At 40.3% G+C, this 17933-nt stretch overlaps 2 protein-coding genes across 2 annotated transcripts in view; both read right to left on the bottom strand.

The window, feature by feature from the left end:
* dis3l (DIS3 like exosome 3'-5' exoribonuclease) overlaps positions 1-17933 on the bottom strand; it is a 28787-nt gene that overhangs the window by 4508 nt on the left and 6346 nt on the right. The window contains exons 4-10 of the mRNA XM_052063873.1: positions 17198-17333; positions 13650-13817; positions 8180-8258; positions 7887-8066; positions 7608-7777; positions 4782-4943; positions 4421-4671 (exon numbers count right to left, since the gene is read on the bottom strand). Of these exons, the coding sequence (XP_051919833.1) occupies positions 4421-4671; positions 4782-4943; positions 7608-7777; positions 7887-8066; positions 8180-8258; positions 13650-13817; positions 17198-17333 (1146 nt within the window). The remainder of the gene's footprint in view (positions 1-4420; positions 4672-4781; positions 4944-7607; positions 7778-7886; positions 8067-8179; positions 8259-13649; positions 13818-17197; positions 17334-17933) is intronic.
* LOC127599794 (ras-related protein Rab-11A) overlaps positions 1649-17933 on the bottom strand; it is a 180330-nt gene continuing 164045 nt past the window's right edge. The window contains exon 4 of the mRNA XM_052064035.1: positions 1649-1795. Within this exon, the coding sequence (XP_051919995.1) occupies positions 1746-1795 (50 nt within the window). The 3' untranslated portion in view covers positions 1649-1745. The remainder of the gene's footprint in view (positions 1796-17933) is intronic.

Genomic DNA, 17933 nt, shown 5'->3' with positions numbered 1-17933 from the left:
GAATGCCTCCAAATTTTGATTGAAATGATTATTCTCAAATGATCATGTCTACAACATTCCAAGGAAATCACAATGTTCCAACACTGGAGAGCTACCGCCCACTGCTCGATGTGGTCCTTGGGTTGGTGACCCCTGCCCTATGACCGCCCTTTAAGATTTGTTTTGTTTGTTTGTTTGTTTTTTTTATTTTATTGAGCATATATAGTACACGCAATAACAGGTTGACAAAGGTCAAACAAAATTATAAAAGGAAAATTAGAAATAGTTAAAAGAGAAAAAAAACCACATCACAGTTATATGCTCAAAGGAGTAGGAGGAAGTAAATAACTTATCTAGTCCTACCCCTTATTATGTAACTGATTGTTCATTTTTCAAAACAAAGAAATGAAAAACTACATATCATTAAATATTTTTACCCTTGTGTATACTATGCTATTCTATTTCTACACCTTCTGGTTTGTATATATATTGTTATTCTTTCTTCTTTTGTATTTCAATTTTCTGATATTCATTATAATTAGCATTCCTTGAATACAACTGTTAAGTTGATCAAAATCCAAAACAAGAACAAACAGTTATATTACTATATTTTATAAGTATATCAAATGTATCTATTTTAATTCAGATTCATGTAGTTATTTTGCACTAATCTTTTGAATTTGTTTTTGAACTCCTCCAACGATTTACTCATTTTCAGATCCGTTTCAAGCTTATTCCATAGATTGACACCAATTACTGATACACACCTTTGCTTAATGTTTGTTCTTGTTCTGGATTTTTTGTATTGATTAGTGCCCCTTAGATGATACCAGCTCTCTCTAATTTCAAAAAGCTGCTGGATATTTTGACAAAGGAGGTTGTTATGTGCTTTATACATTAATTGAGTAATTTTGTAGTCAACCAGGTCGTAGAATTTCATTGTGTTTAATTTGATGAATATTGGATTTGTGGGTTCTATATATTTCGACCTGTTGATTATTCTGATTGCTTTTTTTTGTAATTTTAAAACAGGGAGTGTGTTCGTTTTACAGGCTTTTCCCCATATTTCTACACAGTAGGTCAGATATGGTAGTAATAATGAGTAATATAATGTATACAAAGAGCTCTTATTCAACACATCCTTCGTTTTGTGGAGTATCCCGATAGTTTTGGATACTTTTCTTTTTATGTTATCTATGTGTGGCTTCCAGGATAGTTTGGTATCTATTACTAGTCCAAGAAACTTATATTCATAGACGCGTTCTATTTCAATTGAATTTATCTTTATTTTAATGTGGTCTTTAATTGGTCTTGTGCCAAAAACAACTAGCTTAGTTTTTGTTAAATTTAAAGATAATTTGTTTTTGTCAAACCATTTTTTTTATTTTGTCAATTCGTTTTCTACAATATTCATGAGTTGTGTCATATTTTTTCCAGAGCAGTAAAAGGTTGTATCATCGGCGAAAAGGACGCATTTGAATTGTTTTGACACACTACAGATATCATTAATATATAAAATGAACAGTTTTGGTCCAATCACTGACCCCTGGGGCACTCCATGGATAATCTTCAGTAAGTTGGATTTTTTGTTTTTGAACTGCACATACTGATATCTGTTTTCTAAATAACTTGCAATCCAGTTATGTGCTGTGCCTCTGATACCATATCTAATTTTTTCAATAATATAGCATGGTCTATAGTATCAAAAGCTTTTTTTAGATCTAGAAAAATCCCGACCGTGTATTCTTTATTATCTATATTAGTGGCTATTGCTTCCACAAACTCCATTGCTGCCAATAAGGTGGTCCGTTTTTCTCTGAAGCCATATTGATTTTCACTTAATACCATGTGTTTATCAATGAAGTTATCGAGTCTACGAGAAAATAATTTTTCTAATATTTTTGAAAATTGTGGTAACAGTGATATAGGTCTATAATTTGTTATGAAATGTCTTTCACCATTTTTAAAAATTGGAATAACTTTAGCTGTTTTCATTTTTGATGGAAAAATACCGACTTTAAATGACAGGTTGCATATATATGTAAAGGGTCGCACTACAAGTTCTATAATATGTTTTACTATTGACATATCAATATCAAAACAGTCGGTTGACTTTTTGCTTTGATATGTTTTTACAATATTTAATATTTCATTTTGATTCACAGCAGTAAGAAACATTGTGGAAGGATTTTTTTCTATGTGTTTATGTATTTCTAAAGAGTTTATTGGATCGGGAATTTGTTTTGCTAAGTTACTGCCGATATTAACAAAATATTCATTAAATTCATTTGCTATTTCTGCCGTTTCCTCAATAATGGTATTTTTGTCCTTCATAAAATACTCCGGATAATCTACTTTATTAGAGTTATTTCTAATTACATGATTTAAGATTTTCCAGATTTCTTGAGTATTGCTTTTATTTTGCTCTAATAATGCATGAAAATGGTCTCTCTTACTAGCTCTTATAATATTTACTAATTTGTTTTTATAAGTCTTATATTTTGTTTCAGCTTCATTAGTTCTGGATTTTAGAAACGATTTGTATAGAGTGTTTTTCTTTTTACATGCATTTTCACTGCCTTTTGTTATCCATGGCTTACTTTGTCCATTGAATTTTCTGGTGACTTTAATTACTGGGAAATGTTTATCGTATAAGGAGGTTATGGTTGACTGAAATGCTTCAAACGCAGTATTTGGATCATCATTTGTGTAGACCTCAGACCAATTTTGCTTGTCTAGGTCGAACTTGAAAGCTGCAATGGAATGTTGGGTTCTAAGTCTTATTTCTGATGTATGGGTTCTTGGTTTTGTTTTTCTAGCAAAGTAATTGTGTAGGACTACAAAGACTGGTAGATGGTCACTTATATCAGTTATGAGAAGTCCACTTTCCTTTTTGTGATCGATCTTATTTATAAATATGTTATCTATCAATGTGGCCGTATCCACTGTTATTCTGCTGGGTCTCAGAATGACTGGGAATAGACCGTTGCTATACATTGTATTTATGAAATCTGTTGTTTTTTTGTGTCCATTTGGGTTTAATAAGTTGATGTTAAAATCGCCACATATTATTCGTGTTTTCTTGTCATTAGAACAACTCAGCATATCTGTCAGTTTTTTATTAAATGTGTCTAGACAAGATCCTGGTGTCCTATAAACGCAACTTAAAATAACATTTGATGCATTTTTCATGTGTATTTCCAAAGTTAGACATTCCATTAGATTCTCAGTTGTGTTTGTCAAGCTCTCAATTTTGCAGCATTTCAGTGTTTTATCTACATATATTGCAACTCCCCCTCCTTTTTTGTCTTCCCTATGAGTTGCATACATTTCATATCCATCAATTTTCATTTCACTTGTTTTTTCATCATCAAGCCAAGTTTCTGATATGGCAATAATTGTAAATTTATTCAATGTAGTTAAATATTCTTCGATTTTGGTGAAATTTTTGTATAAACTTCTACTATTTATATGTATCACTGAAAATGTATTTTTCAGTTCTACATTTGAGTTGAATTGTTCATCAGTATAATACTTTGAGTTTGTGATGCTGTGATTATGATTGAAGAAATTATTGTCTGGATCCAAGTTGTTCTCTGGATCGAATGTCTTATGTTCAGCGTAATCAAAGATTTTAAAGTCCATGTTTGTGTTGTTTGTTTCCTATATGTATTTAGTCATTAAGTTTCGTCTGGTGGTAATCAGCTCTCAGCATGTTGAAGTGGAGCCCTTTGAATTGGAGTACTGGTGCGGGGGTGGACGATGAGTTTGTCGTGCCTCAAGTAGGCAATTTCCCCTCTTTCACGTGCCGCTTTTAGTTTTGGAAGCAATTCTTTTCTTTTTTGACGTACAGTATCTGTATAATCTTCATGAATGTAAATTTTGGTGCCTTTTAGGTATTTTGCTCTCTGTTGTATCATTGTTTTGTCCTTATATTTTTCAAACTTCACCACGACTGGTCTTGGTCGAGGTCTTCCCGATTCGTATCTCCCCGTGCGGTGGACTCTTTCCACCTCGATTGTCTCCTTTAATTGCAGTTGGTCCTTGAAGATTTTCTGCACTTTTTCCTCCGTTTCGGTCCACGTTTCTCCTTGCCTTTCTTCAATTCCATCGATTATCAAGTTATTTCTTTTGGATTGTCCCTCTAAGTAGTCCATCTTGTCAGTTAAAACAAGCATACTGTCACATACTTTATATATTTCAGTTTGCATTTCATTTCATCGCATTCATCCCATTTCACTACAGCTGATTAGATCTCTCAATCGCACTGTGACGACATTTAAAAGTCACTGCTTGTCCCATTTTCATCAATTTAAAAAACAAAACAAAACAATCTTAGACTAGATTTGAAAAGAAAAATCAAGACGACGACTGAGAAGCGGTCATCCCTCCACGTGGACATAATCATTTTTATTTTGCAGGGCACAACACCGTCACTCACCTTGCGCGTGCTTCCAAGTCAGTCAGGGAGCCTTGAGAAACAAAGTGTGTCACATCAGCAATGTGGACGCCGAGCTCCAGCACCTTCCCTCCAGCGAGGCTCCGCACAGACAGCGTGTCATCAACATCCTCGCAGCCCGCGGGGTCGATGCTGAACACCAAGTGACTGTCCCTCAGGTCCCTTCGCACAGCCACCTGAGAAGGATCCACCTTCCAGGGCTTCTCGGGCGAATTTGCAGGCATTTCTCTCAGCTGGGGACAACCAGACACAAGGCAAGGTGAAAAGAAATACATTCCAGTGCTGTGACATTCTTCACGACATAATTTGAACAGAATCTATGTGTATGCGTTCGTCCATTGACCTGTGCATCGGAGAAGGGAGGAACGTGGATGCAGTTTTCGATGAGGATGGTCTGTACTTCAGTCTCAAGCTCGCCAGCCCGGCCCAGAACTCTCACACTGTGTCCGTTGGGATACAATGACGTGCTTTCCCATGAGTCAATGCGTACTACCACTCTCTGGTCCTGAAGCAAAGCGGAGAGGAAGGTTATGTTTTTATAATTCATTCCAGAACACACATGCACACACACACACGCACGCGCACACGCGCGCACACACACACACGCACACACACACACACACACACACACTGTATTTTCTGCACTATAAGGTGCTTCAGATTGTAAGGCACACCTTCAACGAATGGCCTATTTTAAAGCTGTTTTCAAATATCGAGCGCACCGCATTATAAAGCACATAGAATAGAAGCTACAATTGTGGCCACTAGATGGTGATACACTAAAGGGAATTCTATACAATCCAATACAACTTTGTAAATATTATAGAGCCTTCACAACCGCTGCAGCTGTAACAAAGCCATGAGAATTGATCACAAACACGAACATGAAACAGAAATACAAATGGCATTACAAAACAATCAATTAAAGACAAAAGTTAGGGAGACAAATGATTGAACAAAAAGGCACACAAACCTTGTGGGATCACATCCACAAGAGGCTAAATATACTTAGAAGTCTTACTCGTCTCCTTCTTCCTTCCTTTAGTCAGTAGTTAACTATGCTTTTGGTATTGTCTTCGCAGGCTAAAGAACTGTGACCCTCCCTCAGCATCTGACATCCGATTATTGCACTTAAACAACGCACTACCCAACTTTAACTCGCAATAACCGCAAGTGCCCTTGGTTGTCTGTTGATTGCTATTTATTGTTTTATTTGTATATAGTGTATAATGTATTCATGTCTTTACACATATTTGACAATAACTTGACCTTGTCTTTTTTATGCAGTTCAGTTTTTCTGCCCTTATCTTTAGCTGTGTGTTTTCAATGCACTGCATGTTTGCACTGTGGTTGAGCAAAAAGAAATGCCATCTGTGCTGTATGTTGCACATAGAGCATATTGGACAATAAAGCTGACTGAACTTGACTTTGAGAAAATTAAATGCTTTTAAGTGTGCCTTCAGGAAAATCCAGAAGGATTACTACATATACTGTACAGGGTGTCCATAAAGTCTCTTTACCATTCTAAAAATTGATTAGAAATGCAATTGATTAGATATTTTATTCAGATTTGTTCTTTTATTCAAGTTTTTTAATCACACTGCCCAAAGGTGAATGTGCGGTGTGGGATTATGTGCAATCGAATAATTGGTCCATTTTTCTTCAACGAGACATCAATTTCTGAAAATGTTTACCATGACCCTTTTAACTGAGTATGTGGCACCACAACTGAATGACCTTGAACCAACCATTATTTTTCAGCAAGATGGTGCACCACCACATTGGGGGCTGCATGTTCGTGGGGTCCTCAATCAAACATTTCCAGACCGGTGGATTGGAAGGGATGGGCCAATTCCCGGCCTGCCACGTTCACCGGGTATCACTCCCCTGGACTTCTTTCTATGGGGCTATGTTAAAGATATCATGTATCGAACAAAGATAAGGGACATTACTGACATATAAAGCAAAGGATGACTGATGCCATTGCCACAATTGATGAGGCTATGCTACAGCGAACATGGCAAGAAATCAAGGACTGTCTTGATGTGCTTCGTGCAACTAATGGTGCGCATGTAGAAGTGTATTAAAAGAGGTTAAAAAAAACTTTAATACACGCTGAATACAATAGAACAAATCTGAAAAAAATATCGAATCAATTGGTTTTTTAATACATTTTTGAAATGGTAAAGAGACTTTATGGACACCCTGTATAACCGCTTGGAATCCATGCACGTAGTTTTTATTCTACCAAATGACATTTTAGATTAAAAGCTACAAACAACTATGAGAATGCCTTGCATCATGTCTCCAGCTTGCTGCCTAGCTCAGAATAAGCCCTTACATCTAAGCAAGGACACTACAGAGGCAGTTAAATATGAAATATGAGGCATGAAAACCATGCACAAAAATAATATTGAGACCCCTCGAGCGCAGTTGGACTTTGTTTCCATCATTCATCTGCCCTTTATTGAGACACTTTGAGTGGACAGGCTTGCGTTGCTGACTTCAAGGGCCGTGGAAAATGCACAGCGGAGCACCGCAAGCAAGAATTGACGTGTGTCTGTCAGCAGTAAGTCAGGTTGTGGGAGCCTTCATCGTAAAAATGTCTGGCAGTATTCTTTATGGGTCAACGGCAGGTTTCGACATTTGCTGAGGATGCTGAAGTTGCTATATAAGATCCCTTCATGTCACCACTTTATAGAAAATGCACTACCTTAATAAAATATAAAAATAGGCTTGTACCTGACTGCTTGTATTTATTGATGAAAACCAAACAATACTGTCATACTGAATGTGATGCATGGGGATAATGAATCAAACTGAATTATTGAAAAAATAATAATAATCATGGAATCAAGGGGGTAGTAAGGAGTCACACCTCGAATCACAACTGACCTCTGTGATACTTTCATACTGAAGTTTTGAAGAAAAAAAGAAAGGCAATCGAATCCACTGCATTAGCCTGAGGCTTTACAGGCACTATTAAAGGCGAAAATACAACACCAACAAAAAACCCAACTCCTTTCCCACATCTTTCTTTGTTCCTTCTTCTGACAGCTTATCTGATGTTCAGGCTGAAATCAAATTAACAGTTCAAAATCTAATTTCCAACTCAATTACGAAACACTCTTCTGGCTGTTTTTTTACCACAGTAAAACGCAAAGCTGACCTGCAAGGCGTCGGCCTGCTGCGTGCTGATGCGGATCTTTGGGATGCGATGGTCCCAAGGCACAGTCAGGATGCGCTGAGAATTCCTGCTCTGGGACTGTGTGCTCTCCCTCGGAGGAAACGTGACCACATAGTCCCTCCAATTCCTCTGCAAGATCCCCACAACGCATCCTGCAAGTTTAATAATTCAGACAGTGGATTTAAAACATGGACGAGAACAAGTCACTTTGGACTGCTTTTGACAAAAGACGTTGAGGAGTTTCAGATGAGAGGGCCCCACCTGTAGGCATGGGCTGACTTTGGGTGTCGTCTCCATTCTTTTCCTCCGGCTGTCCTTCGGTCAGGGTGCTAACCTTCCCTCTCCATTCGCTCTTCGGCAACAACTCCACCGCGACCACGTCGCCATGCACAGCCCTGTTACGATGCTTGTTTCCATATACCAACACCTCGCTGCTCAGCTCTACAGCAGATGAAGGACGGACAGAGAATACAAGAGCGTTAAACCACAAGGTCAGTCAAGAGGATGTCTCGCAAAGAAAAACAAAACGAAAAAACCCAGCTGGAATACCGTACCTGTATCTTTCTCTGAGAGACCCTCCGTTCTGACAGAAGCTTCCGTCTGTGCTCTGTGTTTGTTGACATTCAGAGTTCCCTGAACAAACAGAGGGGAACGTTGTGATTGATGTTGATCGAAGGAAGATTTTGCGGGGAACAAAATGTGGTGACTCTGGCATGCCAAACCTGACTGGAGCTTGAAATAAAAGGTACACGTAAGTTTGAGCAAAGCAACAACACTCTCTGTATGCAAAGTGGCCACAAGATAGTCAAGACGCAAACACTTGGCGAGATGGTGCTGTGACGCTGGCCAAATCATACTTGTGCATAAACTCCAACTGCGAGGAAATCCCTTTCAATCAGTGGATTGAAAATATAGGCGAGAAGAATTCAGATTCAGATTCAGGAAACTATTTATCCCCGTGGGGCAATTAGGACTTAACAGGCACGCTCTGCACAAGAAACATGAAAAACAATGACGATCATGGGATACAGTGCAAAGGGCCTGTCGGTACTCGCCGTGTGTACAGCGCTCCGAGATCTTAGTTCAGAAAGGAAACCACTGGGGAAGGAGAGGGAAAAAAAACATGCTTGCACTATCCTCGTCTGAGGATAATTTAAGTCCAGGAAAAAAAGACCCCAGCATGTAAACAAGCATATGACAGTTACAACAAGTCACAAGACATAACATGTAATAAGGGGGCGGATGGATGGGGGGGGGGCACGACGCGGCCCGACCGACGAGCTGCACAGTCCATTTGAGCGCTCGGCAGATCAGTTCATGTCGCAGGGAAAAAAAGGGAACAATAAAGGCGGTGATACAAGGGTGTGTATGCGCGTGTGATAGTCTGGTTGTGTGTGCGTGTCAGGCTGCAGCTGCTTCGTCAAGGTCTTCTTATGGAGACAGTCCTGGCTTATCAGTCTATGGCCGAGAAGGAGGGGGTGACGGTAGGGCACTAGCTTCCGTGCGTACTTTCTTCCAGGGGAGATGTCCAGATAGCAGATGTTTTAGGAACAGGCTGCCAACAATTCCAGACAGCCTTGAGTCCGTGGCCTGTTTCTCTTCAATGGCGCCGATGAGCCAAATCCGCGATTCCTTTTCTGAGCGCGGCTTGCAACTTCTCCAAGTTGTTATCCATCTTGCAATGACGCTCCAAAACCGCATCCATTTTGCGGTTGAACTCAGTCACCGCTTGGGTCTGAGTGTTGGACATTCGTGCCATGCCATCTAGAAAGACCGGCAGCTTCTTCACTTGCAATAAAGCCGCTCCCGTCGGTTGGATTTTGTGATAGGAAGTGACAGGAAACTGCTCACACCAAACAGCAGCATACCTGCTATCAGAAGGCCGATAATGTAGATGTCTTCCACATCCTCAACGGACAGTGTTGACAGGCACACCATTCTCCGCTTCCTCCAGGGATCTAGGGTGTACCCGGCAGCAAATGTCCCCAAGGGGCAAGTAGGCTCCCCATTGCCTTCTCTTCTCGTCGAGAAAATGTTGTCGATTGCATCGAGAGACCAGTCCAACCAATTCCATGGTTTGTTTTTAGGATTAAAATACAATAGGAGGCTAGGAAAGTCAGACAAGGACAGCACATAGACTGGGTGGCAAGCAAGGGAAGGTGAGGGGGAGGACAGGAGGAGAACAGAAAAGCGTCCACCTTCGTCGAGAGCCAAGCAGAGAGTGCCGATTTTGAATTCAATTATTAATTTTACAAGGAAACGGTGTTTGAATACGAGCACTTGTGAAACGTCACTTCTCTTTGTTCGAGTCGCACGGGCCATAGCATTTGGCGAAAAAAATGCTAGATCAGCCAGCTAAGATAATTACAATAATCCAACGCAGAGGTCATAAAAACATGCGCTAGCTTTGTGGTAAATACTCTGACAACAAAGACATCTTGATCATGTTAAGCCAAGGGTGTCCAAACGTTTTCGTTCGAGGGCCGCATTTCCTAAAAATGCAACGGCCACTTGAATTCATTAAACAATCTGAAATCAGTCAAGCGAGCACTGACATATTGTGAACATTTTCTAGTTACTCTGGAAAACTGTTACATAGCAGCTTTCTATTATGGTGATAAGGCAAATGGTTTAGGATTTTTCAAGATTTTAGGGTGGCCAATAGCCCTGTATCACACGAGACAAGATCCACCCCTGCACTGAACAGAAGCCGAATCCCATCTCCACATTCAGAACCAAAACAAAAGCAAACTGTATCAAGCTGACCCTATTTCGAACAGTTACGCGACAATGATTAAATGTGACATGTTTAGTCACACCTTGACACAGTAGAATGTGCAAGAAACAATTTACGTTTCCAAATGCTTCAACTAGCTTTCAGTGTTTTGAAGAGAAATTGTGTTGTTTTAGTTGTAAATGTAATCGTTCATTTTGATCTTTGCATACCTAGAAAAGCTGTTCAGAATGTGAATCAATTTATGAAGAGTAGTGGCACCCATTTTTTTTATATCCTACTTTCTCACTCTGAACACCTTTGTCTTTTTTTTCAAGCTATCCTTGTGGGCCGTGTCAAATGTCAGATTTAGTAATATGCCACTGGCCACTAAAAAATGGATGATGGCGAGCCGCAAATGGCCTGCAGGCCGTAGTTTGGGCATTTTGTGTTAAGCGCTGCAGTCGTGCCTACGCAGAGGTAGGCATTCCCTCAGTACTAACGTCACTGACGGACGTCTGCTTTGCTGGCGAATGACGAAGACCCGCCACGTGTATCGCGTGTTCGCTCATGTGGGTGAATATACACTGGAGGAGTGAGGCGGGAGGAGGTCGAAATGTTTTGGGGTAACTTAACTGATGAGCCAATGGGAACGATCACTTCAGCAAGGGTGGTTGCAGCTGTCTGCAGCCATCAACTCGCAGAATTCCGCGCCTCAACCACCAAAATTATACAGTATACCTCAACATTAACTCATTCAATCCCAGCCATTTTCACTGGAGCAACCCCCTCAATCACAGCGTTTTACTGGATTTTAACTGATCTTGCAAGGCTGACAGAATATTTGGTTCTAATGCTATATAAACATGGAGCCAAAATAAAGTTTAGGCTCTCTTCTTTCAGAAGAATTTTTTCTCTTTTCTTTTTCCATTCTTCAGCAATCTGCATTACAAAATGGCTAGGTTTCATGAAAATGGCGATTCCTGGGCAAAACAAAAACGAGAAAAAGAGTTTTTTCAGTAAAAGCATGTGAAAGCGCTATATAAATCGGCATGTATTGTATTGTATTGTATTTCAAGCACGTAAGGCACCACTGCCACCTACTGGTCGCTTTTTTACATTATTTACAATGCAAACGGCTTATTCTCATTCACAGATTGCATCAGGCCCTTCTCACTTTATCACGCAAAAAAAAAAAAAAGACTTAGACGTACAAGTACGTGCATGGTAGGCGGGGCCTAATTCTTGTGGAATGAAAGAGTTCAGTAGAGAGCTTTCCAATTCCAATTGCTTCTAATAATTTATGGATTGATTTGCATATAAACCTTTATGGTTTGGGATTTCTGTTTTTTTTTAATTATAGCGCTTGACATATCTGACAGTAGGAGGTGATCAAGATTTGGTCCTGAACAGGAACAATTTTATGGTTATACAATGTTGAAAAATCGTTTTCACTGAGAGTGGTGGGAATACAAAGATTGGTAGTGCTGTTTTATTTTATCAGCCGAGCCACCGTGCTGAAGAAAAAGTGATGCTTGCTTTTGTTTATCTTGAAATTAAAGCAGAGTAATAAGGCATTCTGGCTTTACAGAGGGCCCTTTAGAAGGCTTTAAGACTCGGGCTGAGTCATTTTCTAGCAAATGAGTAGGATGCACTTTCCTTTCAAATTTGTGATGAGTTTGCATGTTTTTCGTGTCCTCACATTCCAATCTGGAGCCACAATTGTTGATCATGACAGGGTGTAACCTGCATCGCACCCGGCGAATCAGCTGGGCTAGCATCCAGGTCAAGCAAGTGAAGACAAGTACTTCAGAAAAAATCAAAAAGGAAAATCTGCATAAAAGGGAAAATAAATAACTACCGGTACATAATATTTAATACTAATTATTATGAATAAATAATCTGCTGGCATGCAGTCATCAATGCCAAAGGTGAATAGAAAGTCGTCAGATGAGAGGAAAAAAGATTACATTCATGTCCGAACAAAGTTGAATACGTGTGTATGATGGCGAGTGGCTCCATCGACTGCCTGCGATAACTCAACTGCAACCAATAATTGAATAAATCATGAATTTTGAAAATTACTGTGATTATTTGGTCAACACAAATGACTAGCTTTGATAACAGTACTGAGAATAGAATTCAATTAAAAATGACGGGAAAGACCAGGATGGTGCAGCACAATAATAAATTTACATATACTGACTGGGGGCGGCCCGGTAGTCCAGTGGTTAGCACGTCGGCTTCACAGTGCAGAGGTACCGGGTTCGATTCCAGCTCCGGCCTCCCTGTGTGGAGTTTGCATGTTCTCCCCGGGCTTGCGTGGGTTTTCTCCGGGTGCTCCGGTTTCCTCCCACATTCCAAAAACATGCGTGGCAGGCTGATTGAAGCACTAAATTGTCCCTAGGTGTGAGTGTGAGTACGAATGGTTGTTCGTTTCTGTGTGCCCTGCGATTGGCTGGCAACCGATTCAGGGTGTCCCCCGCCTACTGCCCGAAGACGGCTGGGATAGGCTCCAGCACCCCCGCGACCCTAGTGAGGATCAAGCGGTACGGAAGATGAATGAATGAATGAATATACTGACTGGATGTGCAGACTAACTAATATTGACTTTTTAATTGCTTTTATATACATAATAGTTCGGCCTCTGCATGCCTACCCACAGATCACGCGTGAAATTTCACAACCAAGTTCATTTTAGTTGCAAGCTGTTTGTTAAAACAGCCAAATTTGGCTTTTTTTTTTTCAAAATTGGTAACAGTTCCAAAGGTGTCTTCATTAATATTTTGGCCTTGGACATGCCAGTGCTTCCTTGTTGTCAAGCGACACCTGCAGTTTTCATGTAACGTAGCTTGCCAAGTTGCGGGCAGAGAAAGTCTGTGAAATTATTTCAATTGTGAACTCGTTAAATTAAAGGTAAAAACAGCTCCTCCAGCGCCTATTTATCAAGGATTGTGTTCATATGACCGAGGGAACTGGTCTGAGTTAGGATAACATGTCGACACTGTCTGGAAACCTCCTCTGTCCAAATTTGGTCCATTTCATCTTTTTGAATCAAATTTAACATGCCAAAAAGCTGCAGCAGGAAAAGACTTTGTGATTAACAAATGTGCATATGACAAAGCACACAGAAGTGGGTCAGTTTTGTAAAATAATCTGGAGGAAAAAAAATGTCAATGGTGCTCCGCAGACAATTTGTAAAACATCAGATATCTTCTTTTGTTCTGAAACTGAATACATCTTTGAATCATCATACTCTTGATGCTTTATGATGCAGAAGTTAGGCTCAAGCACAAAAAGAGATGTGGTACCTGAATGTAGCGTCCAGATTTGATACCAGCCTCCAGGATTTCAGCTGGTAAGTGGTCAGTAAACTCTTTTTCAGTGCACTCACTCTCCTTCTGCTGTAGAGCCTGGCAAATGGAGCTGTACAATTCATGAGCCGCCCGTAGCTCTGACCAGAAGTTTTGCAAATATTCCTAGAAAATAATGACACAAATTCAACAGGTTTGTACTATGCATCGTGGCAAATTACAGAAGCGAGCTCTCCTGTACTACTTTTCAACTCGACAGAGCTTTGGCACCATGTTGTGCTATTCTAGGGCGTTTCAAAGAGCACACAATGGTAAATAGTTGAGTTTTTCAGCCCCTCCACTCCCCCGCCCAAGGCAAATAGTGACCAAGTCGGGAATGAGGAGAATTTCTGTAATTAAAGAAAATGTGTGATGTGCAAAACACATACATTACCGTTGTTTTGGAAATTTGTGATTAAACTCATCAACACCTGGCCGAAAGGCCCTTACTAAAAATGCAGCAGAAAAATTCCAATGACGCAGCATAGTCTACGCCTATTATCAGCACCAAACTAAATTAAGGTTGGGATCGTAACAAAAAGGCTGTGTGTGGTATACACTGGATGAGAGGACCAAGATGGCCTATTCCAAAAATAGCTCACCAGTGATGGGGCATTGTCATTTTCTAGGAATGTTGTATAAGTGATCATTTGAAAATGCATTTTTTGAAATACATGTCATAGGAACAGAGTGAAACAAAATGATGAATATTATCAGTGTCTTCACATAAAAGAATGTCACTACTGTTTAATAATAGTTTAAATACTTATAATAATATAAAACATTTAGCCTGTCACTCACAAATCTTGATTACCGGTACCTGATTTGTTGATGACTCTGGTAATAGCGATGACCCCCGTTTTTATGTTGTTTTTGTCAACTTAGCTATGTTAGCGGATTTTTTTTAACCCGAGCCCTAATTATAATACTGTATGTCGTTAGCCATATAGCATAATGTTTGGGGCCAACTTGTGATATATGCATAAATTTACACTCCTTCCGGCGCAACATAATTCTTTAAAGTCTTTCTTCCAATGTCCTTGGCCACTCAAAAGACTTATTAAAATCTTAATAACCCGTTACAGTCCACACTGTCTGCCTAAGTCAGATGATTTAGGCCAGAGGTGCCTACTACGTCGATCCTGATCTACCGGTAGATCTATGACAGGTCCCAAGTAGATCCGAAGGTGGTCGAGGAGAAAAAAACAAACAACCATTTGTGTGTCTTTGTACATGTTAGTAACATTTTTTTTGTGTTAATGTACGCTGCACCCTAATCATATCAGTCTCATTTTCACCCCAAAAATATTTTTAAAATAAAATAAAGCAGGTAAATCTTGAATTTACGGTGGCTTGTGATTACGTCACTGGAAGTTGTTAGCGCTCAGCAGTCTGCAATTGCAGCTTGTGATCAGAGCTGTTGCGCTCTATCTTTTATCGTCATTATTCTTATTGAGTTTGTTTTTTTTTTGTACAATTCACCGAGGGCACGGGCAAAGAATAGGAATCTAGGAGGGCCCAGGGAAGCACTTTAAAACGGTATGTGTGAGCTACGATAGTTAACAGGCTGCAAAAGTGCGTCGCATGCCTCAGTTTCAGGCTGTTTCTCATCATGGCGTGCGTGCATTAGTGATGTGTCGTTCGCGAACGAGCCGGCTCCGAGAGCCGGCTCTTTGAAGTGAACGATGGGAGCCTGCTCCCACCTCATTGGGAGCCGGCTCCTGATTGGGAGCCGGAAGGGGAGGGTTACACGCACACGCACACACACACACGCGCAGTTTAGAGAAGGGGGAGGGGTTAGAGAAGAGACACACAGCAGCACACTGCGCAGCACGCGAACAAGACAGACGAGGAGACGAGAGAGTTAGTGAAAAAAAACAACACGGTGGAAAGTGGAAAGGTGAGAAAATTGATAGGAAACGCAGTGAAATATGGACTCATTTCAATTTAATTGATAGTTCAAAGGCAGCGTGTAGACTGTGCAAGGTTAAAATATCCCATAGATCAGGCTCCACAAATAACCTGCACAGGCACATCAGAAATATCCACCCATCAGTACAATTTGAAGAGAAAAGACAAGCAAGGGAACCAGCTATTAATGAAGGTGCTAGTGTGTCTGCAACTGTTGCTGCTGCTGCAATGTCACAACTGCCTAGATGTACAACCCAGAGCTCTATGAGCCACTTTATGCAAAAAGCTATAAAACCAGCAAAACAGAACAGAAATTGACGAGGAACTGGGTAAAATGATTGCAAGGGATTTTCATCCATTTTGTATTGGCTGTGTGTTGTCGCAACATCTGTCCCCTCAGAGAGAATCTTCTCCAAAACAGGGCAAATATTAGCAGAGAGGAGAAAGAGGATCAACCCCTCAAAGCTGAGGCACTTGGTTTTTCTTCATGCCAATCTTCGCTAAAGACAAGCTAAAACCTTTACCTGGATGCAGCTTTTTTTAATTTATAATTTGTTGTGTGGTATTCAAAGCTTACTTATATTGTTTTACTGTAAATAGTTAAAAGCTTATAAATATACACATTCAGAGACTAAAACTTTTTGACGACCTTGTTTTGAGATGGGTCTTTGTACTTTGTTTTATTTTTGTAGAGTATGTTCAGAAGAATATAAATAAAGTCATATAAATAATAAATATTTGATATAATGTCTATTTTTTGCATTCGTACTTCATTTTACACATAATATTACGTTATTTTTGGTATTAAATTAATTTAAGCAACAAAAAAAACTGAGGAGCCATTTGGGAGCCAAAAGAGCCGGCTCTTTTTAGGGAGCCGATCCAAAAGCACCGGCTCTCTAAAAGGAGCCGGAATTCCCATCACTAGCGTGCATGTGTGTGTGTGTGTGTGTGTGTGTGTGTGTGTGTGTGTGTGTGTGTGTGTGAGTGTGTGTGTGTGTGTGTGTGTGTGTGTGTGTGTGTGTGCGTGTGCGTGTGTGCGTGCGTGTGCGCGCGCATGCCGATAAGGGTAGATCCTAGGAGGTTCGTTGATCGCAAAGTAGATCTTCAATCCGAAAAGTTTCGGCACCCCTGATTTAGGCAGACGACTGAGGCAGATAGTGTGGATCGATTTGGGCAGTTTTCGATGCGAGAAACAAAATGGCAGAAAGCATTCGAAAGAGGGCTCAGCGTTCCACAAGTAAAGCATTATCTCTTCTCTTTGATTTGTTTTCATCTGGTTAGAGTTCATGTTTCTTCAATTTCCCAGCCACTTTGTCAGGCTTGATGGATGTGCAATGTTTCATGAGTTTTAATGCATCTAAAGACCCTAAAAATTCGCATTTCATTGCCGAACAGCGAGTTGACACAGCAACGGTATTTCATCAGAACTCTCAAACTGTGTTTTAACATCACGTGTGTGTGTATCAAACGGGTAGCCCGTTGCACAAATCAGTAGCCAAAAAGTAGCTCTCGGCTACAAAAAGATTAGTGACCCCTGCTGTATGCAGTATATTGTCGTGATGTGGGAACCCGAGCTGTATTCAATCCCGTACCTGGACAGAGATGACGTACACTCCAGTGTGGAGGCTGCTATACCGAGCAATAATGTCCTGGTCTTCTGTTATCATCACCACATCCATCATACCAGCGAGGTGGTTATAGTACCAAACTGCTGCAGAGTACACACACCTGCACACACAAACAAACATGAAGTCACTGCATCTTCTATGCTATGAATGAAATGGAAAAATGTACATTCACTTACAAACTAATACTGACACTCGTAACTACAACTATTGCAGATTACCTTTTCAATCAGGAATGTGGAACACACATGAGCAATATTTCAACTCTATTTGATTGGCCCCATCCCTGGTATGGCGCACTGTGTCTTGCGTCAGTAAGATTGACATTACGGACAGTCAAAACTGATTGCTGTTTGGAGCTGTTCAGACTGAGACGTGTCCTCTCCAAATCCGATATGAAACTACCTCCTGAATGTGGCTTCAAGCTGTCTCGCAAATAACAATTTCATATGCTTTGCGATTGCTCGGTCTATACAAAAGAGCCTTTCGGTTTCAATCTGGATGGGCGAAAAGTCCGATTTTGGCTGGCAATATTAACAAGGCCAAGAACAGTGAGAACATACTGTAGGTTAAAACATGCAAACTGCAGCCTGATGAACGCAAAAAGTACAGTAGTTCGCTCCAGACTTTGCTCTTCTGTGCAACACTTGATTGAGATCTGTACACACCAACAGCGTACTGGTTCTGGCTTGAACATAATGTT

This window comes from Hippocampus zosterae, chromosome 4 (genome assembly GCF_025434085.1).
Source record: "Hippocampus zosterae strain Florida chromosome 4, ASM2543408v3, whole genome shotgun sequence".
Lineage (NCBI taxonomy): Eukaryota > Metazoa > Chordata > Actinopteri > Syngnathiformes > Syngnathidae > Hippocampus > Hippocampus zosterae.
The sequence above is the reverse complement of the archived record's forward strand: the minus strand, read 5'-3'. Positions and strand labels throughout refer to the sequence as shown.